Source organism: Polypterus senegalus, chromosome 13 (genome assembly GCF_016835505.1).
Source record: "Polypterus senegalus isolate Bchr_013 chromosome 13, ASM1683550v1, whole genome shotgun sequence".
NCBI lineage: Eukaryota > Metazoa > Chordata > Cladistia > Polypteriformes > Polypteridae > Polypterus > Polypterus senegalus.
Window position 1 is genome coordinate 63314574 of NC_053166.1, and position 26679 is coordinate 63341252.

A 26679-nucleotide genomic window follows, 5' to 3' on the forward strand; every position below is an offset into this window, starting at 1 on the left:
TGCTTTAGACGATTACAATGGAATGTGGGAACAATGACAAAAGGAGCAGGGGCCCAAGCCCAGGTCATCTCCATTTCCTCAATCTAGCATCACCACTCACAAACGATTCAACCCTCTAAGCTCCTCTGCTGTTCCTACAGACAGTGGTAAAGTGGTTGTTATAGATTCAATCGTGCACCAACTAAACTAAAGGCTACCTAACTACAAAATGTTTATGTCATGTTTCCTGGGCGTAGAAATTAAAGATGTAGAAAGAAGAGCTTCAAAAGTCCTTGAGAAGCACAAAGGCAGGACTACTGGAACAATTCTAATCCATGCTGGTGTCAAAGACATTCAAAATTGCAAGTTGGAACTCCTGAATACTAACTACACATCTTTCATCCAGGCTAATAAGAAGAAAACACGGAAAGCAAGAGGTGTATCATGCCCTGTAGATCAGGTGAAATCTACAGTTGACTCCTGGCCTTAAACACATAGATAAGAATCTTCTGTGAGAAGCGAAATATTGGCTTAGTTGACAACTTTTCTTGTAACTTTCTCCGACATCCTGTAAAGCATTTTGAGCTATACCGATTGTGTGAAAATGGGCTATATAAATAAATGTTGCTGTTCTCATCTGGCTACATGAATTTGGCAATTTATGAGTCAGAATGAGTTTGTGTGCAAGTCTGTCTGTAATGGAATAGCATAATATTGATATGATGGGTTCTAATTAAATCCAAATAGGCTGCAGTTTCCTGAAACCAATACTATGCAAAGCAAAATCCAGAAAACTGACTGTCCGATACCTTCATGGCGAAATATGATTTTAGTTATCTGACTACAAAAAAAGTGCTTGCTTCATTCAGAAGGAGGATGCTAATTAAAATGATCTATTTTAAAATCTGGCATGCCGAAACAATTCAGTAAATTCTCCAAACAAATGAATAATACACACAGACACTTGAAGCACACAGATATGTATCAATATTTAAATATGATCTTACTACTGGGCAAATCTCATTATCTCTGATGACATTTTAAATTTTTCACATTTTCTGTAAAAAGGAAAATTTTAACAATACCCACGAATCACTGATATGAAGATAAATCAAATTGCAGTCTAAAAAGTAATAATCATTTGTATTTGAATTGTGCTGCAGTAATTAAAGGATTGATGTTAATATAATTTACACTAACCAAAACAATACCATTACTTACCATGGTTGATTCTAGAGGTCTGTTATCTCTTGCGTGGGGTCTGTCATCTCTTGTGTATATACCTTCTGTGGATAAAGAAAGTCACTTACAATGTTTTAAAATATAAAGGTTTAAAGCTATAAGCTCATATTAACATTGTCCCAACAGTAAACATACAAGTGACATACAATAAACTGACTGGAATTTAGTACCAAAGTTAACCAAAGAGTTGCCAAAGAGTTAAAAGGTGAGATTAACATAATAACTGGTTTGGAATGCTTAAACAATAGTAAATATTGTGCTATGTATCCTGTTAACATACTTTTGGGGGGGTTGAGAACTTGCTTAAAACCAACTTTACATCTTACATTAATAATCTGCATTCATTAGCTTACTTCAGAGAAGAAAAATAGACAAATTAGGATATCAGTCAAAAACAACTTTTATCTCCATTTATTTTTACAAGTAAAAGTGAATACAAGAATGAACACAGCTGAATACATACTAAAAACATGACCAGTTTTCTGAAAATCAATACTTAAACACATGAACTTTAACCATTTTGTACAATACAGCAGGGCAATTTAAGGCACGGCAAATTAGTTTTTGTATATACATCACAGTTCAAGATAATTTTTAACAAATTAACCTACAATATTTTTGAGCAACATATATAATTGGATCTCAAATTCACTGTCAACTTCAACATTTCAGTCATACCTGTTGTGCCATGAACAGCTCAGACTAGGCCAACACTCAGTGCCTGGCTTGTCAGTCCTTAGTAACAGTAAAGATTGTTAAACCAACTTCACACAAGTTCATACTACACAAAGGTCTAAAAACTAACCCTCCCTAAATTTATTTTATTCATTATTGTTCTTACCTAATTTTAATTTGTTTTACTTTTCTTGAAATTATTTCATTGACATCTTGTAAAGCACTTTGAGGTACATCTATGTATGAAACTGCACTATAGAAATAAAAGTTGTTGTGTGCTCTGTTTTGCTGTTATGAAAATAGGACATGTTTTAGAATTCACATAATCCTCTGTATAAACCAATCAACGTTTAGCACTGTTATTCTTAATACAGACACTTTCTTTTTGCCACCTTTCTGTTTTGCTCTGAACAAGGCTGAAGCAGGTTGCTTAAAGGCAACAATCAATTTCAATCTCAAAGTTCACACTCCCTTTCATAAAAGCATCCAATCAGTGGCTATGAGGGAAAACTACTCTTTTTTCATTTCTGTTATATGAAACAGCTAACTGATTTATTTAAAAAGATAATAAAAAAAAACTACATTATTGTGTTGTCTGATACCATTCAACACCTGCTGCTCCATTTATTAATTAGTTACTTAGTACTTCAGTAGTATGCCAAGTGATTGCAGGAGCTTTTAAATCTTTTAATATGCTCTGTAAGTACAACCTGACTCAGACTGCTGCATTAAATAAGTCCTATTTATTAAAAGCATATTGAGCTAAAAGTTAAAATGTGTGCATGGTGTAACACTGAGGTATGTATATCTGATGACTTGACAGATTTGAAAGATGAATCAAATTTTTTTTTTTTTTAAAAGGTAAAGTCATCACATTTTTGTTCATTAAATATGTTTGTAGCAGTAGGTCAAACTTAAAAGTAACAACAATAATAGAATGCAACTGCATGTGTTAGCAGACTATTATATACATGCTTTTCACAATATAATGTACTAAATAAAAAGTCCAAATTGACAGTTGATTACATAATAGCTTTCATAGACAGCAGACTAATTCAAATGTTATGAAAATGGCACTGATTGCTGTGCTATTGCTAGCTGCTGGTTGCAGAGGATCCTTGACTAACTTTAGCTCCAATGTCTTAAACAACATTTTTGAAAGCAATACTTAAAGAAGAGTTAAAACCTCAGTTAAAAGTCTCACGGTAAAATTGCTGGCTGCTTTAGACCATGACAGAGAGCAGGTGTGGAACTTTGCCGATATATTTGTTTCAGATAAATACTAAATCATTATAATGATAATATAGCCATAGTGTTGTTTTCATTGTAACTACCAAATACATAATTTTTATCAGTATGCTTAAAGAGCGTGATGCTTCCATAATTCCTTTCATCTCACATTTTTTATTTTTAAACTTTTGCGGGCAAGTTACCCAATGCAGCAGAAGTGAGCAGGCATACCAGCAGCTTTCCTAAGCATGCTCCCCAGTGTTTGACTAATTTGTACTGGGGATCTGCTTTGATGTTGGACAAGTAAAAGACAAAATTTATACACACTTAATTCCCACAGAATATTTCTGTTTTAAGATAGACTAGTTCATAAACATGGGAATGCTTTTTTAAATGTAAAATTTAGAAATTTCAAAAGTTTGTGCAACTGGCTCTTTTTGAGAGGTTTAAAAGAAAACGGAAATTTCCTTACACATTTTCATGAATTTCAACAAAATCACTCCACTGGGAGCAGAGTTGTTCCATTCAGACAGAGAAACAGACCAACAGATATGGCAATCACAATAGGTGCTTTTCACATTTAATATGAAAACCACCTCAAAAAAGAAAACTCAAAACTGAAGAAATGAAAATTCGCTCAGCTAATAACAGACAAACAAGTTAATACGAAAAAAATAGTAATGTATAATGAAAACTGCACTTTACCAGTCGGCCAGTTGTGATGTGCCCTAGCATGAGAATATTCCGTAAATTCTTCTTCATATGGAGATCCCATGTTGCCAGATACTGCGTTTGTAGTTCGCACATGCTGTGGCTTTTGCCTATAGACATATTCATGAAAAAAGTATAAAATTAGTCCAGCCAGAATACTTCTTTACAAAAGTTAATTCGAAAAATTGTCAGAAACTAGTGTAGTGCATCAAGTAAATACAGTAAAACATGCAGGGCACAGATTTGTGTTTTAAAGGCGGCAAAAAAAATTGTTTTAAAAAAAAAAAAAAGATTAATGGCTAAAATGCAGAATGATGAAACAAGCAGCAAAAAAAGTACTCATGAACCAGGGAGTTCTGCAAGTTTTGAAGCAGTGAGTTATTTCAGAATAGTAGCCAATCAATGGACAGACCTTGGTGGGAATATTAAGAAACTGCTATTAATATTTGTTTTCTCCTTCTATGACACTCATCAAAAGACACTTTTTTCTAGTAAAGCCAAGTAAGCCTTTAATAGTCAGTGTAATAAATTTAAAAGGTTAATGCAAAACAAGCCATCTGTAGGTGCTGCCTCAGAGTATGGATGGTTGTATAAATAATAAACTAGGTGTGTGTAGATAAATGGTTGTTTGGCTATAGGAGGATTTCTACATAGGGATTATACCACAAACTGTTATTGCAATTTACTTTTACAAGGAAGTTTATCAGCAAATCACTTTATCGGGGTTGCTTACTGTTTTGTGATTAGTGCTGCTAAATAGACTCTGGCCCCCCGTAATGCAGAATTGAATTAAGCAGGTTTGACAATGATTGCATATTATTTGTTAGCCTAAAACACATTCTCAGCTTGGTTCCAATAAATGATCTTACATTTCCAGTTTCTGAAAGATGAATTGGAGTAAAAAAATTCTATCATATTCATTTAGTAGTAAGCATTGTTTTTCTATCATTTTAATAAAAAGTTTTTTGGCTAAGCATGCATTTTATTTTCAGGAATCACTTTGTTTTAAAATGTTTCTGCTGTTAATTATTCAGGCAGTTATTTTCATAACTTATTTTATTAGAGGCTTATTAATTTTCACTACATAAAACAGTATGCTAATCTTTAAAATATTCTCCTTTGTCCACTACAATCTGTCAATAATGGACTAAAACTATGGAGCAAGACTTTTCTTATATGTAAAAAAATGGCATATTCTCCTCTCAGAAATGACAGGAGGGTAAGTTAAGAAATGTACCGATAAGGCTCAAGTAAATGTGCATTCCGCCTATTTGCAGGGAAACAGCTTAAAAAAAATAAAATTTTTTTCAAAGGGTGCTGCTAGTAATTATAATTTAATTTGTTTAAACGTTAAAGGAAAACATGTTCTTGTGAAAACATTATACAGTTAATATCATTCATTTCATTTGTTTATACTAGGAAAACTAAAACTTTAAAAAAAACAAGTAATATCAGTACATATTGTAAGATTTAAACTCTTTTGGTTTTGATTATATTTATATTAATCCTCCAAAACAAAAAATAAAGAATTAACACAAAGATTATAAAAAAAAAAAACCAGCACAGCTGGAACATAGTAAGAACACAATACATACAAAATACAAAAGGTTACTCATTATATTAATTCTATAAGGCATTTTCATCTTTATTTAGATCTAAATACAATGGTCATCTGCCCCTGATCGTCTTCAACTGCTTCCTTATTAATAGAAAAGTCTTTATAAACTTGTGCCTGATCATGTGATAGAATAAACCGGCTGAAGGTGACCTTAAAAAAAATAAAATAAATAATACAGGTCAAATCCTATTACAGCGAATACCAAAGTAATTACATTTTCAGAATAAGAAATACTGTTGGCCTGGACACATGTAGATACAACATCATGTTTAACAGATTTCGTTTTAACGAAACCAGAAATGGCCACCAAAGAAGACAATGTGATGCCAAAAGTACTTAATGCCGCAGCTACAATTTTTTCTGGTATAGCCATATTTGGAGGCAGTGCTCCACCGAGCATTCATATGGGTAGTTTGTGTACGAATACTGTACTGCTTGAGCTTCATACAGCTTCTCAAAATTTTCTTTGTGATAAACAAAAAAATGAGAAATGGCATCAGTCTACCTAAGAAAAACTTAACAATCCTGGAAGAAGTTGATCACGGAATGATGAAAAATGTGATGAACGTTTCATTTTCAAATAAAATATTTTTTCAGTTTAAGAAGTGCTGTTTTTATATACAGGTATTGAGAAGCTTGGGTCACAGAGTTAGCGACATGAGAGACACAAAGGTCCATGTTTCCAAGGCAAATACGGGTACTTTATTACTGTACAGAGAAGGAAGGTACAGTCTCAAGATTTCATTAAAAATTGGAGCTATTACTTCAGCACTCAAGCACGCAAGAAAGCAGCTGCAACATGGCAATCATCTTGCTTTATCTCCCATCTTCAGATTAAAAGAACACCAGCGGCTCAGAATTACCACTGGGGCAGGCCAGGGGCCTCATGCATAACGCCGTGCATAGAATTCACACTATAACATGTGTAAGGACATAAGCGGAAATGTGCTTACGCATAAAAAAAAAAAACCAGATGCATAAATCCGTGCGATGGCCAACTTCCACATTCTTCCACTATATAAATCCCGGTCAGCGTGAAAAGTAACGCATGTGCACGCGCTGACTGTCCCGCCCCGTCTCTTCCCAAAATTACGCCTCTTTGAATATGCAAATCAATATAAATAGCCCTTAAGCTCAGCCTTCTGTGAAAAGACAATGGCAAAAGCACAGGGGGGAAATAGAAGAATTTCAGCAAATACCAAGTGGAGGCAAGGAAAAACTAACTATTTGTTGGTTTAAAAAGTGGTATAAACAACAAAAGGAAGTTGATCGAGTGACAGAGTGTCAGAGAAACTGGAAAGCTCAAGTTCACAAAGTCACACAGTGCCCGAAATAAAAAAAGATCAGATATCAAAGTCACAGTGAAAAGGCGAGTCATACCCCACCATCTGAGAGTCATATGAAAGCTTATTAGGGTACAGAGAAAAAAAAACAAGAGACACATTGGGGGAAAAAAGCATGAAATGTCAACTTTAATCACTAAATTTCCACTTTAATCACGTAGTTTATTTTGTCATTAAAGTAGAACATCATAAACTTCATCTTAAAATAGTTTAATTTACCAATTTCTCAAATCCCATAGTAACTAAATTATCACGTTAAACGCTTTGTTTTGCATTTGATCTTCTATGTGCTCTCTGTGTGTGAATCACTACGTGCTTGTTAAATGGGCTTTCTTTTCCTCCGACAGGACACAGAATCCATTACATTCGTAATATTACTGCTCTGTGAATAATTAAAATACTGTATACTTGATAGCATTTATGATGATAGGAGTTAAAGCATGTTAGTAAACATGGGAAAACGGTGGTGCAGTGACTGTTCATGCCTCACGCAATATGCTTGCTGCGCCGTGCGCGACCTTCAATTAAATAATTTATTGAAACAGTACTGTCTCTTTCAAACGTACTAACCTCCAATTCCTGTTCTTTCTTTTCATTCTCCAAGTAACCAATCACCACACAATCAGCTCTTTAATAGACATTAAGCCATCTGTAAGCTTAGAACGATGATTCTTCAAAACTTTTAAGGAACACTGAAATATCTTCGTAGTACATGTTTAATTATTCCATCCATCTATCCTTCCCTTGTCGCACAAGCCCCAGCAAGAATACAGCGCGAGGCAGGAACAATCCGTGAACGGAGCACAAGCGCTGCGGCACCGCGTCATCTTAAAATTTCATCTTAAAAATTATCTCGTCATCCATCCATCCATTTTCCAACCCGCTGAATCCGAACACAGGGTCACAGGGGTCTGCTTGAGCCAATCCCAGCCACCACAGGGCACAAGGCAAGAACCAATCCTGGGCAGGGTGCCAACCCACCACAGGACACACACAAACACACCCACACACAGCACACACTAGGGCCAATTTAGAATCGCCAATCCACCTCGCCTGCATGTCTTTGGACTGTGGGAGGAAACTGGAGCGCCCGGAGAAAACCCACGCAGACACGGGGAGAACATGCAAACTCCATGCAGGGAGGACCCGGGAAGTGAACCCGGGTCTCCTAACTACCACTGCGCCACCGTGCCACCCCTAAATTTGGTCATCATATGTAAATACGCACTTTATAAAGTGGCTCAGGCTGTGCATTATTATAACTGTATCGCAAGTTTATAGTGAGATAATTGTACTTATAAGTACAAAGCGTTCTACAAGGAACAATTGATGGACTGACCGAGTTTGTTTATAGTTCTTGGGATGAAACTGTTTCTGAACAGCGAGGAAAGGCTCTGAAGCATTTACCATATGAAAGCAGTTCAATAGACAGCATGGCTGAGGCAGCTTGTTCTAGATGCTATATACTGATAATTGTCTTTCCAGTCAGCTGCTGTAGAGCTGTGACTCCCCACTCAGATACAATGATATAAATACGCCAAGTGGTGCAGTGAGAGTGACATGGAAAAAGATGATCCGCTGTGGCAACCCCTAACAGGAGCAGCTGAAAGAAGAAGAAAATGGTGCATGGAGAATAACAATGCTAAAGCAGCTATGGTATTTAGAATAGTTTGACCATTCTGTGGACCATTATATTGTTACAGGTTAGTTTAATGCATCTGATTGTAATTAAACAGTATGCGGTTAATTTCAGTGCATTTATAAAGCTGCGTCAGGGATGTGGATCTAAAAAAGAAAGGGAAACCACACTGGAACAGTAGCACTGCTTTGACACTGGGTGCTGCCAGTTTGCAAAACCGAGCGTAAAACTTGCGTACGCCAGGGTTGGAGCTACTGTGAAAATGTGCATGGCTTTACGCCAAGTTTAGCTTTTATACATCGGGCATCATTTTTGTGCGTATGCACCGTTTATACATGAGGCCCCAGGAGAGTGTAAGGACAAGGAGGTCTAAGCCCAGTATAAAATGTTTTAAACATCGAGCGACAAACATGTAATGCAGTAAGCCTGATCCTGCAGAGGACAGCCAATTACTTTGCTCTTGGTTTACTGTTTTCCAGGTCCTGCAAAAAACCTACACAGCTGTCCTTGCATCGCTGTTGAGATGGTAAATCACTGGCAACCCAGGTCACAATAGTATATGTATTTTCCCCAAATTTGTTATAACTAGATTTCCATCATAACAATAGTTTTATGGTCCCATGAATTTCATTACAATGGGATTCCACATGTACTCAAAGCAGTCTGCTTTAAGTAACTCACTAAGTTTTCTTATTCTTCTTTAGATGCATGAAAAACGGCACTATGTATGCCTAGTTTCATCGAATTCCGTAAGCCACAGACAGATGATTTTTTTTTTTTTTTAAATAAGGCCTAAAAAAATAAAGGGCAATTTAATGTAAAACCTTGCTGATGATTATTTCTGCTTACAGCACTACCATCTATAATTCAATTCACGAAAACAAATTTACAATTTAAGATATTTTTCATGAAATATAGAACATTAACCGTGAATGTGAAAACACATGCTTGGTGTGGCATACCTAGTGACTCAATTGAAAAGGTTTGATTTTGTCTTGTCGTAGGGGCAAGCTCTGTGTACATTACAGCCAACAATCAATGAGCATTCACAAAGAAATAAAATGCATATAAAGCAGTGACGACTAATAAGGAATGCAAGTGTTTTGAACAGTGCAAACAAAAGACTCACTTGTCTGCTTGATGTGTCAAGTTAGGTAGAATGGAAAATAGAAAAAGGGCAGGGATTGTGGCTGAGCTTGCCGTACCCTTAAACCCTTTACATGGGAACTGACTCAGTCAGGGAGCATGTTATTGCCTGTCAGAAAATGGAAATGGCTTGCAATACTTCCGAAATATGAAACTTTGATGAAAAGCCGTCACACAGTCATCCAATGCAACAGCCCCAATGATTTCCAGTCTTATAAACTGACATACTCAGGAAACAATATCAGCAATTGTTGTTATCGGGTTTAATCTCCCAAGACTAAAAGTCATGTAATACGACATTGGCTTTAGGTGATAATACGCTCATTTCTATTACCTCGTCAGAAAAAGAAATGTCAACACAAGTAAACTTTCCCAAAAATTATCATTATAAGAAAAAATTCCTAATATTTTCAAGGACCTGAAAAAAATATTTCTAAATTCAAAATCATTTATAGGTTTTCTATTACCATTACCCTGGTAAACCACACATGCAAAAATAAATATATCAACATACATGTGATTATAACTGTAGCTGTAATAATGTGTATAGGACGGTGGAGTAAAGTTACAGACCTATGCTTTATAAAGAGAAAATTGGTATAATACACATACTTGATGCCAGATAGGTTAATACTTTAATCTATGAAACAAACGGTGCTTAAAAAAAAGTTCAATAGTGAAGTTAGAAAGGAAGTTTTAATGACTTCAGATACACTGAAAACATTAGACCACAGACATGACATTACAGTTACATAACTTACCAATGGTCCAATGTAGGATATCCAGGATCCCCTTCAACATATCTTTGACCTGCCTACAAAAATAAAACAGGATAAATAAAAGTTGGAATTTCATGCAGCCTTCTGGTAAAAAAACAACACTGTAGTTTAAGCTCTGGACTTGTCTTGAAACAGCACATTCATTCTCACCGATTTTAATTTATGTAACTGATGAACATTAAAATACCTCCCCATGTTTTTACTATATAAAGCAAACAGTTTCATAACAGAGTTAACAGGATTTTAGTAATTTAAGCTAGAACACTCACTAAATAAATTTCCTGCAAGAAAATTTTGGTTCTAAGTCAAAAGTTCACTGACTAAACCCTCTGTGGCGAGCAACTTTGCACACCTGCACCAAAACAAAGAAACACATTTTAGTAAAGCACAGGTGCACTGTAAGTTCCCAAGATGGCTTCGGAAGTTTGGGTCTTCCTCTGTACAAATGTGGATGAAGCACAACATTTGGCAGAGACAGGATCAATAGTGTGGATATGCACAATACACAAAGTCACAGAAACGCATTCAGCTTTATACAATATGTTTGCATTTTATAATACTACTTTTTCGATGAAATGTAAAAATTTAAGAGTTTATTTCTATACCCTTTCCAAGCATACTTTTTGACTCTGTGCAGCACACAGTAAGTAAAACAATCAGAAATATAAAACAATTCTGTATACGACACAACCTGGACTTCACTGCTTCGATTGTTAAAGAAAGAAACTTGAATGCAATATTGTGAGCAAGATGAAACAGTCTACCTTTGATAAACAGTCGAGTAATCTGCCATTAACCAGGAAATAAAAGTCACCAACTCTTCAACATATTTGAATGCAAAAATGCGTTTAAGTATTCAATTAAGCTTCATATACTAATCGATGTTGGAACAAAAAACTAGTCAAAAATTTCCATTGCTAAAACAAACATTCTGGACTACCAGAGTTAAGGCTAGGCTTTGGAAAGTTTATTTAGCCTGAAGAGCCTGAATACATTGGCATCAATATATTTGTGATACACTTTAATAAAGGTTATTCAATAAAGAGGTTATGAGATTTTAAGATGCAAATAAAAGCAGAGAACTAAAACTTTCCAGCAATATATACATACAGTATCTACCACCTCTCTATGCATGGTTAGTTTTCCCTAGGAATCTGCATGTTTAGTTTGTCAATTCTACGTAATTAATCAACCCCCACATGTAGACTTATGCCAACCAGATGGTTTAATATGTTTTTTTGCCAATTGGAAGATAAGATTACCACTCCTATCTACATCAAATCATGCCAGATTCAAAAAGTATAAAGGATTGATAGTATTTGTCACCCGAGAGCAATTTCTTGTTGATGTAATGTGGAATCTGTGGGTACATTTTTCAATTCTGCTATTTCTAAGAGAACATCACTGCTTAACATTTTAGACTAAAAGAGAGCACTATACAGAATATATGTAGTTATGAAGAGTAAGGAGATTATTGATGTCTGAATCATGTTACTCTAAGAAGGAGCATGCTTCTGGTTGTGGGGGGTTTGCGGCTCAATATAGATGTTATTACTAACAGGTAACTAAATTGAAATTTCAGTGGTGAAGCACATCAGTAATGGCTTTTATTTAGAATGAAAGTCTATTAATATTTATATTACTCCATAAAGCCTTTTCTTTATAAGTAAATTAGCAAAATACCCGCGCTTCGCAGCGGAGAAGTAGTGTGTTAAAGAAGTAATGAGAAAGAAAAGGAAACATTCCAATAATAATGTAACATGATTGACAATGTAATTGTTTTGTCATTGTTATGAGTGTTGCTGGCATATATATATATTATATATAGCAAAATACCCACGCTTCATACACACATATATACACACACACACAAATTATATATATGTGTCTATATGTGTGTGTACAGCTGTGGTGACTGAGAGCAAGTGGGAAAAAAAAAATGTAGTCTAAGTTATTAAGCAGTAAAACATTAACGTTTTAAGAAGTAAAGATACACTGAGCACTACTGGAGTGGTTTCGGGTAAACTACATTTTAAAAGACGGTATAATACAACAGGTAAGTAGTACCAACAGCAGCTAAAATGTATATGGATCATCTCTTGGTAGTAGATCCCTTTTGAAAGGCGCAACACGACGGTTGTGGTATAGAAATCACATTTTCTATGTGAACGTCCAAATTTCTGACTCTGGTAATGTGCCTTACCGGCATCACCAGCAATTAAAGAAAATTAGTTTTGTGTCCTCTACAGTGTTAAGAGTATAAGTGCAACGCAGGCTGCTTGACTTTAATAGTATTTTTGCAGGTCAGGAGACGCCACTTTTTGCAGACACATTCATGTGATCAAAAGTCTCTGCGCTCTTTGGAGGTCATTTATATAAATATATAAAACTGATCACCCATTGGCCTCACTCACTGAGTACAAGAGAAAAAAATAAAATGTACTCTATAAGTTATTAAAAGTTAAACAGTAACGTTTCGTTCAGTTTATTGCTACAGCAATTTTAACTCCGTTTCAAAGTGATCCAAAGTCTCGTTTATACCTCGTGTCTTCTCAGTAAACTTGTATCTCGTGAATACCGTCATTCGTGGTTGGCATGACAAATGGCAGCGGAAGTGTGCCTATAAACTTAATGTAAAGTTACGGTTCACGCCGTGCTTTGTTTCTGCAGTATCATGCATTGAGATGCGTCCTCTCATTACACTTGTATCCCGCATTAGTCATGGGCATGACAAAACGCAAGCGGCAGCCTGTTTATGAACTTAATTTAAACTTTAAGTTTACACCGTGCTTTGTTTTCGAAGTAGGTGCAGTCATGAATATGCTTGTATGCCTCACTGCACATGAGAAACGGCAGTGGGAGCGTGTCTATAAACTTAATTTAAACTTACGGTTTACACCGTGCTTTGTTTCCGCAGTAGCTGCACTCATGAATATGCTTCACTCGCTCGATTCTTATTGCTTCACTGCCTTCTCAATTGTATAATGCATGTTTTCTTCAGCGCTTTTTGGAGTTCTTCCTTGTTTTCTACGTCCTGCGCTCACAGTCAGTTCATGTGATTACGTGGGAGGCGTGATGATGTCACACGATACTCCGTCCTCCACGGCCATCCAGCTGAACTCCATTACAGTATATGCAGAAAAATAGGTTCCAGTTATGATCACTACGCGTAGAATTTCAAAATAAAACCTGCCCAACTTTTGTAAGTAAGCTGTAAGGAATGAGCCTACCAAATTTCAGCCTTCTACCTACAAGGGAAGTTGGAGAATTAGTGATGAGTCAGTGAGTGAGTCAGTCAGTCAGTGAGGGTTTTGCCTTTTATTAGTATAGATTACACACATTCGTCCTTTTTTAACTGGTTCTTGATTTGCCTTTAGCATGGACACAAATCAGATGTGCTTTTAGGTACAAGAAAAGGGGTGCATTTTACTTAGCAATGTTTTTGAATTTTTCCTTTTTTTCCATGTTATATTGTGTATTATGGTCCATGACTGGAAAGCTTAATTTATTCTGAAACAGAAGCCATGAAGCAGTCAAGGACAGTATGGCATACAGATAAGCGTATCAAGGTACAAATAGGGCTCAGCGATAAAATGATAGTTATCATGAAATTACTTTTCCTTGATAGAAATATAACATATGGTCAATACGTCGACAGAGCTAATTTCATCCATGTTTTGACAGACAACACGAAAAGCCAATATGAGTAGTGCTACACCGAACTAATCGTGCAGCTGGAATAGAGTTACGGTCACATCTGGTTCAGTTGACGTACACAGCACTTACTGTAGGAGTAGCAGCTGACAGCTGTACACGTGCAGCAGTGCAAACCAGTACAGCAGGAGTGGGATTGAGATAAAAGAAATAATGACAACAGAAAACGTTGACGTAAACTCAATTAGTGATACTGAAGAAGACACCCTAATGGACACAGCCGAAGGTTCAAAAAACGAAGACATAATTAACAAGAAAGGTCAGAGGAATTCAGTAGTGTGGAGATATTTTGGCTATTTAAAGTCCAACAAGTCCCAGACCAAGCAAGTGCTGGTGGTCCCCCTAAAACAACCAGTGTAATACCTGTACAACAATAACAGACCATGGTGTCCACTTTCCTCAGCACCAAGCCTTACAACAAAAAAAAAAAACAAAGAGATCAAGTACTGTTATAAATGCAATAGCCTACTTTATTGCAAAACACATGACGCCAGTAAGTATGGTCGAAAATGTCAGATTTAAGCAGGTGATTAAAGAAATTGACCCTCATTAACAACTCCCTGGCCGTAAACATTTCTCTCAGAAGACAGTTCCCCAGCTATACACTGAGAGTAGAGAGACAAAGTGTGTTATACTTCACTACCACATCAGATTTATGGTCAAGTCACACATCTGAACCATATATGAGCCTCACTGCCCACTTTTTTGACTAAGACTGGAATTTGAAAGACATGTCTTCAAACTGCCTACTTACCTGAAGACCATACAGGCATACTGGACACACAGGACTGACAGAAGTACTTGCATAATGGGGACTGAATGAAGACAAACAACTGTGTATCACAGCAGAAAAGTGGGACGACTATAGTGAGGGCCACATCAATAAATAACTAAATACAGCTGCATTGCTTTGGGCATTTACTTCACTCACCTATCGGTGTAAATTGGTGATTAGAATTATGTACAAATATAATATTTTCTTTTTTTTGTCTCTGAGAAGATGACCACAGTTGAGTGAATATGTCAATTTTGTTTATGTTCTCCTTCGTTTACATTTGAAAGCTGCTTGAATTTGTACCGAGGATATATACAGAATGTTTTTTGCTTATTTATTTGAGGGTTTGTTGCCCAACCATTTAAAACAGTTTTGAATCTATATAAAGGAAAGGATACAGTATAGAGGTAGTTTTTTGAAATGTTATTTTGCATTAATACCTACTTTATTTATTTGGAACTGACCAAAGAATTTACTTTGTGTTCTGCTGTAAAACTTGAAAGCTTTTAAGATTTTAGAATATTTTATTTATTTGAAGTTGAGCAACAAAAAGTTATTGAAAACTTTTGATGGGTCAGAATTAAAAGTTTTTTTTTTATTTTGTATTACCTATTTTACCTATTTATACTGGATAAAAACCAAGATCCAGGCTTTTAATGACCTCTTGGACACAGCCATCAGCAGTATGTTTGTCTGCGGCGTAAGTGTGGACCATGCTGAGAAGTTTACTTACCTCGGCAGCAGCATTCATGTCTCTGGTGACTCTTCCTATGAAGTCAGTGGATGTATTGGGAGAGCGTGGGGTGGAGGTGGTTGGGTAATGAGGTTGCTGTAAAGGAGTGTGTGGTACTCTTTCTATCTTTGCAAAAGGACGACAGTCCAAGCCTTCTCTGTTCTGATGCTTTTAGTTTTCCTATGTGGTTATGAGACATGGACTCGTATCTAGTGATCTGAGACAAAGACTGGACTCCTTCAGTACTGTGTCTCTTCAGAGAATCCTTGGGCATGCCTGGTTTGACATTGTGAGGCACATTACCTGCATGGTAAAGAAGTGTCAGTTACGGCACTACAGCCATGTGGCGAGTTTCCCTGAAGGTGATCCAACTCGCAGTGTCTTCATTGCCGAGGGCCCAAGTGGCTTCATCAGGCCAAGGGAACACCCACGTAACACCTGGCTGTGGCAGATTGATGGTCATTCGGGGTTCAGACTGGATCATTTGTTTGTTTTGGAGGGTGCCAACCTGGATTCCGAGTTCCTTTGTTGTGTGGTGGGTGACACAAAGTGCTATACACTGCATGCTCCCCAACCTGACCTAACCTATTTTATTAATTTGGAATTGACCAAAGAATTTAGTCGTGCATTTTATTTGTTTTCTCCTATAACACTTGAAGCTTTTCACTGGTCAGAATTAAGATTTTAAGTTATTATATATACCTATTTATTTGAAATACAGTGGCATAATGCTCTACAGTACATCTGTCATGTTCAACGTATGACAGAAAATAAATAATATTTAAACCAAAACTAAGCTTATATCTTCACATCTTACTTTGGAACAAAAAGGAACCTTTAAGCATAATTCAAAAAAGCTTTTTTTTCATTTCATAAATTTTTACATTATAACCATCTAAAACAATGAGACATTTCTCAGCTACCACCAGTTTCAGCCATACATTGTCCACTTGGCACACCAAACTGTAACCTTTTCTAACTTTGTCTTTTTATTTTGACCCAAGGTAATCCTTTTCAATAAAATACTTTGTACTGTATCCAAATGTTTCCCAAAGTTCCCTTTCTCAAGTAGGTGCCACAGTGTGTAATAAGATTATACTATTAGCATCATTCTGACGCACAAGGCATCAAGTGTGACTGCCATCTGTCCACAGGTTTGCAGTTTATAGACTCAGACAACATTTTTGCCATTTTTCTTTTCTTTTACATTAATTAGGACAGTGGTATTCAACTTCAGTCCTGGCACCACTCGTGGCTGCAGCTTTATGGCCTGAACAGTTTACTATCCGCAAGTCATTTTCTACATTTAACTTATAAGCGATATGCAAGTTATATACGATCATTGTCACATGCACGAAGAACAGTAAAATTATTACTTGCATGTGCTAACATGCAACATATTGCTACTCAAATTCTTATTTTTAAGTTGGATGGCCTGCCTGGCAGACCTAAATTGGGAAATGTAAGAACTTTCCCATATAACTCTGGCAATGCAATATCTGATTCTAAATTTAGGCAAATGTTATAAGGGGCAACAGATTATAACGGCAGTTTGGCAGAATTTTAAACCATGATAGTATTCCCTTTAATACTGACCTCAGGTAATTCATCATAAATTTAATGGCAAACAGTTTAGATAAGATTCAGCTATGTACAATCTATATATACACATTATAGACAGAGCAAGGCCCATAAATAGCAGCACTATGTTTTTTCAGTGACTATCAGACAGGGATCTAAGAACTGTAAAGTTGGACCTAGAGCAGCCAGTTCAATTCAGACATAAAAGCAGTAGTCTGGAATCACAGCAAGAAATGTAATCCAAGTTATTTGGTTATTGGTTTAATACATGTAAAAACAGGCAATCACTTAACCAAAGTACTTAAGCCAGTCCAATTAGAACAATAACATCTCTCGATTATAAAAAAAAATCTTGCAACAATACGAGAGTTTTTTCCTGCAACGAGATATGATCTTTTAAAGAGCGATCTTTTGAAGAGAGACACTTTCTCTTCCCGTGAGATGGACAAGTCACGTCATACTTACAACCTTTGAAAGCAAGTCCTGTGACACACATGCAGAACAGGTTAGATAATGGAAGTAGGAAAATTCAAAGAAAAGTTTCAAAAAATGAGAGTAAAGATCGCATTAGTGCAAACAAACTGAAAATAATACTCGGTGAAATAACAGAACAGCAAAAAAAGATTGAATATTAATGTGCTGTACAGTCTTTTAAACGTCTGAAGCGCCGCACAAAATGAAGATCACACAAACCAGCAGCTGATTGAGCAAAGAGGAGGTTAAAAAAAAAAAAACTTACTTGTTTCCCTTACTTGAGCTCAGCACCCTCTTCAAAACGGCGCATAGCGCTAATGGGTGGGGTTGGTTGGGGGAAGGGTAAGCGAGCGAAGTTCAGATCACACGGCATTGCATCAGCTGCAAGCCAATAGCTGATCTAGCAAAGATTATATATATTTAAAAAAAAAAAAATTGTTTCACATTGTATCAACATTTAAGAGGGGTTTCAGAGGAGCAGCTGCACTCCTTGGGGTGTGCTCAGCCCCCATCTTCACAATGACATGTAGCGCGCTGCTGGTGGGGTGAGGGTATGCAAGCAAAGTGCAGATCACGCAGCACAGCAGCAAGCCAGCAACTGATCGAGCAAAGAGAAGTTATATATTAAAAAAAAAACAACAAAAAAAAAAATGCATTTGTTTCCCATTGTATCACCGTTTAAGAGGGGTTTCAGAGGAGCGGCCATGTCTCCTTGGGGTGCGTTCAGCCCCCCTCTTCAGAAAAAATAGAAAATGCAAATGTGGCACTATGTGTCATTCTGGCCTTGTTTAATCGAGAAATATTTTATCGTATTAGCTTTGCATTTAGTTAAGTTTCAAATTGTTACTTAGAAAAAAGTAACTGACATTTTTACGATCAATCCTGTTTTGCCTTAGCGGATGCAAGGCAGGAACAATCCCTGGACAGGGCGAGAGCCCATGTCAGGGTAAACACACATGGGGGCCTATTTATCATTGTCAATCCACCTAACATGCATGTCTTTGGACTGTGAGAAGAGACAGAAGCAAAATACAAGTTTAACAATACAAAATGAAGTAGAAAAATTATATTTTATTACACTAGATGCCGTTACTAATGCAATTAAAATACATGTAAATGCACTAAACTTGCAAAATAATATTATTAAAATGTATGTGGAGACTTGTTTTTCGGTAAGAAAAACTACTTTATGTGAAAGTTTCCATCTTCAAATCAGGCATAGCTATTATGCATTTTGCATAGTGACTATTTAACTTTCTTATTTATCCATCCATCCATTATCCAACCTCCTATATCCTAACTACAGGGTCACGGGGGTCTGCTGGAGCCAATCCCAGCCAACACAGGGCGGAAGGCAGGAAACAAACACGAACACACCAAGCACATACTAGGGACAATTTAGAATCGCCAATGCACCTCACCTGCATGTCTTTGGACTGTGGGAGGAAACCGGAGCACCCGGAGGAAACCCACGCTGACACAGGGAGAACATGTAAACTCCACACAGGGAGGACCCAGAAAGCAAACCTGAGTCCCCTAACTGCGAGGCAGCAGCGCTACCCACTGCACTACCATGACGCCCTTTCTTATTTATATTGGATATACTGCACTGTTCATTTTAATTAGCATAAAAAACAAAACTGACAAAACCTGTGACAGAATGCCCCGACAGTGATGCTTTACACTATTCCTTCATTATGCAAACAATGGGCTTTATGTTTCATAAGTACTAACGAGTGGTAAACGGTAAAATGTTAAACTCAACTAAAAGTCTTCAGTGACCTCCTGTCTACATAAACCTGCTAGTAGCAGTTATGTGGATAACATATCATGCCTCTGAAAACGTTCCTACAATGTCCTATACTGTACTTGCCATTGATTGTAGCTAAATCACTGTGCTTCAGATTTGCATCTTTTTGATGTTTTACAAACATCTTTCTGTTGGTCTGAGTGTGTGCTTTTTAAATGTATAAATGGGCAGCACGTATTTCTACTGTACTGTTTATTCTTCTCACAAATATTGCATGGGAGACTGCATTCATTTGTATCTGCTCACTTTTCTTTATTGCAATCACCACATGCTCCTTTAAAGGCTTATGCACACACGACACACTACATATCTATCTCATCCAGGGGATATGGTCCTGCTTGAACTCGCTCTTTTTTTTTTTTAGCCCTCCAAGAAGACAGTAAACGCTTATGTCCCTCCTCAGCGGTAGTTAGGTTAAAACTTGTAGTTCTGAAAGTTAAGTTGCACAACTCAAAAGCAATTTTTACGTGTTATTATTACTACTATTGATTTAGACTGTATGTATACTTTTTTTTTTTGGAAGTACTTTGTAACTGATATTATTTTTGTATTTATTTGGTTTTGTGGTTCACAGAATGTTGTCATTAAAACCCAGAATGCAATATGGCAGTTAAATGCACTAAATGGGTTTAGTTTTTATATTTAAGCAATAAAAATGTTAGTTTTTCTAAAAGGATATCAATTAGCTGTTAATTTTAAGATGTCTTATTTTCTTTTTGTATATTTATTATTGCTCTTTAAAAAACAAAAGTATTTTTTTATCTGATTACACAATTAATCGATGAAATAATCAGTAGTATACTTAAATAATCAACTGCTGTGCCCCACCTATGACCGATCGTTACCAACATCCATTCCTGCCTCAAACATCCAGCCAGGATGCATCACGGTGTATTTGGAAAGACTGCAAAGGCGATTGAGTATTAAGACTAATGGGTCACATTATGAAAATTGTTCCTGACTCAGTCCTTGTAAATGCAAAAATTTAGATAGACTGCAGTCTGTACTTTGGTGGAAGGCCCGATTATCTTGTGTTATAAAGTTGCTTTTTCTTCGTTTATTTATTCTGTTATATGCCCACTGGAGAATTCTTATTGTTTTTAATCTTTGGTATAAAACATAGCCTTGCACTACATGAAGTATAGTTCTTAAACCATCTTCACATCTACAAGATTTTCCTAGTTTGTTTGTTTTAGGGCTTGCAGTGTTTTTTTTGTATTGTGCTCTTCTAAAAGTACTTTATTACTCACATTGCTGAAATACTTACTCCCAAAAGGATAAGAAATGAATTTAAAAAGAAAAAAACACTACACTCAAAACGTAATGCTTTCACCGAGTAATATATTAGCTAAACAATGCAAATGCTAAGATATTCAAACAAAAAATATTTAAGGGAAAGGCAGCTCCACAAACTTCAATCTGCTTAATGATTTGACAATAATACCTCACATAAACACATCATGTCTAATGTTGAAACACGATGTAAGTGTTCCAAAAACAAATGGGTCAGAAAAATTTAATACTTCCAATGATTATACAAGGTCATTACATTTCAGATATAATCAAAAACTGAGTTATTCAATGTGTGTTTAAAATACAAAATCATTGATTATTTGGAACCATGGGCAAAATTACAAAAGAATGTACGTTTTTGTGAGCCAAGAGTATTGTTTGGAATCATCCTCAACAATGTACTTTCTCAAGTCTCTTTATATAGCCTACAGAAGCCAGCTATCAAGTAGTGTGAATTTGTATCATGATTTCTGCATTGTGCCAATTAAAAGTAATGGCAAGAACATAACATTTTTTATTAATCACCCATATTAACTCACTAATTGGCAAACAAAATTTAAAAACTTTACAGGCTATAAATATTAAGCTATCAGATCTATTCTGTTAAACTAATGAAGTCCATACATTTGCAGTAAGTTGAACACTTTTTTTTTTTTTTTTTAAACACTAAAATTACTGGACTGGATACATAGTATTGATTCTTTACTCTGAACAGACAAGAAGGTTAATGAAATGTGTGAAAAAAAAGCCAGATTTTTTTGTCACAAAACAGAAAACAAATACCCAAACAGAGAAGTCCAGATGCTTTAAAGTACTTACATGACTAGGGGTGTCTAACTGCTAATAGGAAAAAAAAACTGATTGCATTTATTTAAATAATAAAAACTGCAAAACTGTAGTATTTTAACAAAAAACTTCTAATTGAATGTTTGAACTTAATAATTTTAAAAAAATTAATCAAGAACCTTGAGAATTACTAAAAGCCACACAAGACTTTTTTACTTACTCAGATGTTAGTCCAGAAATATCACAGCTTTTCTATCATAGAATACAATGGGCACTTACCTGGATTGGCACAAAGGATCACAAGTATACTGTTGAATGTTGTTTACAATAAATATTACCTAAATAACAACAAATAAAAACAAAATGCCTACCTGGTATGAAGGTTGTTCCATGTAGGATCTTTCACGATCAGAACCAGGGTCTGTCCATTCACATTCTGGACTGTAATAATCACGGGAATACTTTGGATAATAATGATTACTGTCTTCTTCCATTGTTGGTTCAAAGTCATGTCTTACTCTAGATCTGGGGTACTCTTCTTTTCCCCTTCCATACTTATAATCAATTACACGACCGTAACTAGATGTGGTAGAGTTAGGGTCATGAGTCCTGTTGCGATTAGTTTCCTCCCATGTATCTTGTGATACCCTGTATGGACGGTCATTTCTTGGGCTTGGAGATGCATGCTCTGCTTCAGTTCGATGTGACCTGAGCTCCATGATGAGCTCCGGAAGAGAGTCCACATTAAGCATATCCTCTGGAACACGAGCTAAAGCATTTAAATCTTCAGCAGAGAGACCAAAGCTATTTAAAATATCCATGGCATTGGCCACGGTTCTATCTTGGACAGAATGATCATGAGACTCCATTGCAAATCGAGACTCATTTGCACGAGGTAAGCCAGTAAAAGAAGTATAATCTGACGTATGTGGACTTGAATCTTCGGAATACGAAGTCTGGGCATCTCGCCTATTAAAACCAGGTGCTGACTGATGATCAAATCTTTGTGGTCTAGGTCTGCTAGGAGGAGATATTGATGGACGTGAACTGAAAGTGTTAGAACGTGCGTTAAACCCATCATAAATCTCTCTTTGCGCCCGGTCAACAGATTTATTCCAGTATGACATCCTTTTGAAACAAATTAACTACTGTTTACAATTAAAACAGTAAATATATGCAATCCAAAAGTCAATAACAGGATCACCAGATGAAGAGCAAAAAAATAAAAAGAATATCACACAAAACAACCAAATATAAATTGCAGAGTTCCTCTTCTGAGCCGATATCAACCTGGCCTGCAAAAACACAATCGAATAGAATTAAATGCGTCTTCAGCATCCATACAGTAGTCTCCAAAAAAAGTTCAAATTTAATTAGTGGGTTGTGATTCAGTGTTTCCAACAAGTTATGAGAATGATGGTGAGGGGGGAAGAAAAAAAAAAAGTGAAAAATTACCTTGCCAAAGAAGTGCATTTGCTTTGCCAAAGATTATTTCCCAAGTCATAAAACTATTTACCTTGTACCTTTTTAATAGTTTACCTGCCAATATACAGGATAAGCTTAATTTCAAATATAGTTTTATATATACCCAAACAATTACTAATTTGTCACACCCTTCAATATCAGTTTTTGTACACAGACTTTTATCACCTCTCAAAAGGAAAAAAAAAACCTATATTCAATAAAAGCATAGTTTTACCAGATTTCTTATTCTGTAGAACAAAACATTTGGCAAGTGGAAATCTTTAAGGTGGCAGATATGCACTGTTAAAAAATTGGTATGCTATAGGCAGTATATGTTATAGCAAAGGAAGACAATTTCTTTTCAACTGGAATTGATATGCATTAAGGTCCTTTTCATTTACCATTTGTGTAATTGGTGTAATTATACAAAAAGTTGAATGCAGGACAACACACTAATAATAATATAATTCTTGAAAACATTGCCGCACTGAACATGGCAGAGTATCAGTTTGCTTCAAAGTGCACAGACTTTTCATGCGATTTTATTGTGAGCAGAAGTTGCTTACATTATGTCTACAGTTCAGACAGTGTTTCCTTTGGAATCCTTGTGGATCCTCAAAAATTCTAGATTTTTACAACAGAATTAAACAGATTATTAATTCCTATTAAGAGTGAAACTTATTTTTTTGTGTAATAACCAAAGAATCAACAATAGTGATACAAAATGATGGAAGAATCTCTATTTGCAGATAATGCTTACAATTATTTAATTGGGATTAGAATTGAGAGGGTTGCTGCTCTGTGTGGCGAGTGTGGTGTGGGTGTGCATGTATGTGCAGGCAGTAAAAGGACAAGCGGATAATAACATGTATCTGATAGAATCAGTACTATAGGAAGCATTTGCATCACTTCTAATTTTCAGAACTGATATGCACCAATAAATAGATTTTTTGAAAACACTAGTGCCAATATACAAAAACTAGGTCTGTAAGCAAGGAAATGACGCATAAGCATTATAAACTTTAAAAAGTGTATTCCTGCCATTTTAAAAATGGTCTATTCAGATTTTTTCTGAATGTTTGCTAGCAGACTGCTAGGGCTGATTAGGAAGGGAACAGTGCAGTGAGTTTATTTTCCTATATTTTGAAATCATGGTTTCAAAAGCACCAACAATATCTTAGATGAACAGACTTCATAATGTAAAATAACATTCAGGCTGCAAGGCTGAAGGATAAGAGGTTTCCAATAGTAAGTAGGCATACATCATAGTAGTAACAAATATTTTTTTCCTAAGGCAAATAAAAAACTTTTGCACTGCAACTGAAGCATTAGTCATTTAGCGACTGAAAAACACATTGTACTCATTCTATACAACCGATTAGTATACTGTATTAACTGTAAATGGAGTGTTAATGCCAGTTAAGTACTATGGTGAAGAAAAAAAAAATACCTAGTACACACACACCTTCAATAATAACATCAACATTCAAATATAAATGGATAATAAAAATAACAAAATTAAATTTACTGTGATAAATTATTAACCCTTTTGAAGTAACATCAAGAATTCCATAACTAATTAATACCATAATAATGCTCAGCCAATCTAGTACTACTATTGACTAAACTATTTTATTACAAAAGGTGCCCCGTCAAAAGCATGCAAGACAAAATGGTGGTGAGACAAAAGCATGCAGTTAATGGGATTTAATTGACTGGACACTTACAAAGGCAATGAAAATATTAACCTAAACAATGAAATGTTATTAGATTTACATTTTAAGTCCAATAGTTTTAAAGACCTTGTAAATGTATTCCCTATAGAAATAGAGGTATCTACATTAAGATATCTGTGGCTTAATCACTGCCTACAACATGTAATACTGGCATATGAATGAGTGGGACTTTTAAATTTTTTAAGATGTATTGCACATAATGAGGCAGTACATAGTGTACAGTACAGTTAATGCATTTATTTAGCTGGTTTTGTTTTCTCTCCATTTAATGTCTGTCCTTGCATCATGTTTATTTTTCTACATTTTCTTTATATCATTTATATTATTTTTTTTAAAGCAGTAAAGCAGAATTATATCTCATAATTGAAATGTCTATGTGTACTACATTATGCAGAGCTGTGAAGCCTTGAAAGAAGCCTCCTATACTCCTGCCTCCAGATGTTACAGTTCTGAATACTTGGTAATTATTAACTTATAGAAATGTGAACCACAACACACACTCTCAAGTCACACAGTATGTGAAAAATAATGAAGCTAGCAAATGAAGATTAACATCAGAGGTGTACATCAGGACTAGTATCATAAGAGATTCAACCTAAAAGTTTTGTTTATAAGATCTATGCATGCTCATACAAGAACTGACATTGAGGTATGCAAGATGAAAAATTCCCTAGAAGTTGCAATTAAAACTGCAGTAAAAATGTTACTACTTTGAGTAAAAACTTAAAAACATTATAAAGTGGAAAAGGACAAATAATCGGATTGCCTTCACTACACTGTTGGCACACAGACTTATTTTGCTAAACTGGAAGAATCCAAACTCTCCTCTTTTAAGTAAGTGGCTAACTGATGTTTTATACTGTCTGAAATTGGAAAAAATCTAATTCTCACTTACAGGATCTGTGCAGAACTGTTTCAAAACCTGGAAGGACCGAATCAATAATATTTTAGAATAAGCTCTTAAAGCGATGAGGAAGTAATTTTCTTCCCATTTCTTTTTCTTCTCCATTTATCTTTATCCACCTATTAAACTCATCAATTTATGTATTTTTACAAGCTTTAAGTTTTACTCCGTTGGCCATGCTCTCTCTCTCAGTGGTGAGGGCTGATTTGTTTTCAATCCTATTTTTTGTAAAAATTGATCTATTTGTATGGGATGATTACAATAAAATCAATTTAAAAAAAAAAGTAGCAGCAATTGAAACTGCAATAAAAATTTACTTTGAGTAAAAACCTAAAAACAATAAATTATAAAAGGCCTAGTTTACATATTGAAAACCCAATCAGATTGCAGTTGTATTTATGATGCCCCCACCCACTAAATGTCAAATATTCAAAGCATATTGAGAAAATAGATCAGACAGATTGCAAAGGGCAGTGAAAACAGATCAGTATCACGCAGTAAACAGGGAAGTCAGATAATGAGACTGGGGTTTTACTGCTTTTAGCTACAGACAGAAAAAGCTGAAGTATCCAAGCTTTGTTTATTACTTCCCAGCCAAACAACATTGTGCTTTAGAGAGAAGCAAGATGTGCTCCCTGCTAATATTAAACAATGAGAAAAATAAACCAATTCTGTAGAAAGTGAATGTGAAAATATTTATTTATATGATTGTGTAGTTGCTAAAAGGGTTTGCGCAGCTTTCACAATATCTTGCTGGGATGGCTCTGAAATACAGCAGATTTGGTATCCGCATATAAATAATGCACAACAAAGATTAACAAGGCATTTTTTTCATATTTAACTCCTAGCAGTTATAAAATGTACACATCACCTTAAAATGGACACTGCAATTTATCAGTGATGCATATGTGTTTCTCTAGAACTGGGTATTACTGCAAGTGAAGCAGCTTTCAATTTAAAACAAATAAACAAAAATGGAACTTGCCATCTGAAGTCAAATTAGCACTGTAATTAAACAAAACTTATGTTGATGTCAAAAGCGAATGT

At 35.6% G+C, this 26679-nt stretch overlaps 1 protein-coding gene across 4 annotated transcripts in view; it reads right to left on the minus strand.

Annotated features, from left to right (window-relative positions):
* LOC120543246 (matrin-3-like) overlaps positions 1–26679 on the minus strand; it is a 95047-nt gene that overhangs the window by 40081 nt on the left and 28287 nt on the right. For all 4 annotated transcript variants that reach the window (XM_039776216.1, XM_039776219.1, XM_039776215.1 and 1 more), the window contains 4 exons: positions 21900–22823; positions 10345–10397; positions 3832–3947; positions 1201–1265 (listed from right to left, as the gene is read on the minus strand). In XM_039776216.1, coding sequence (XP_039632150.1) covers positions 1201–1265; positions 3832–3947; positions 10345–10397; positions 21900–22655 — 990 coding nt within the window. In that variant the 5' untranslated portion in view covers positions 22656–22823. The remainder of the gene's footprint in view (positions 1–1200; positions 1266–3831; positions 3948–10344; positions 10398–21899; positions 22824–26679) is intronic.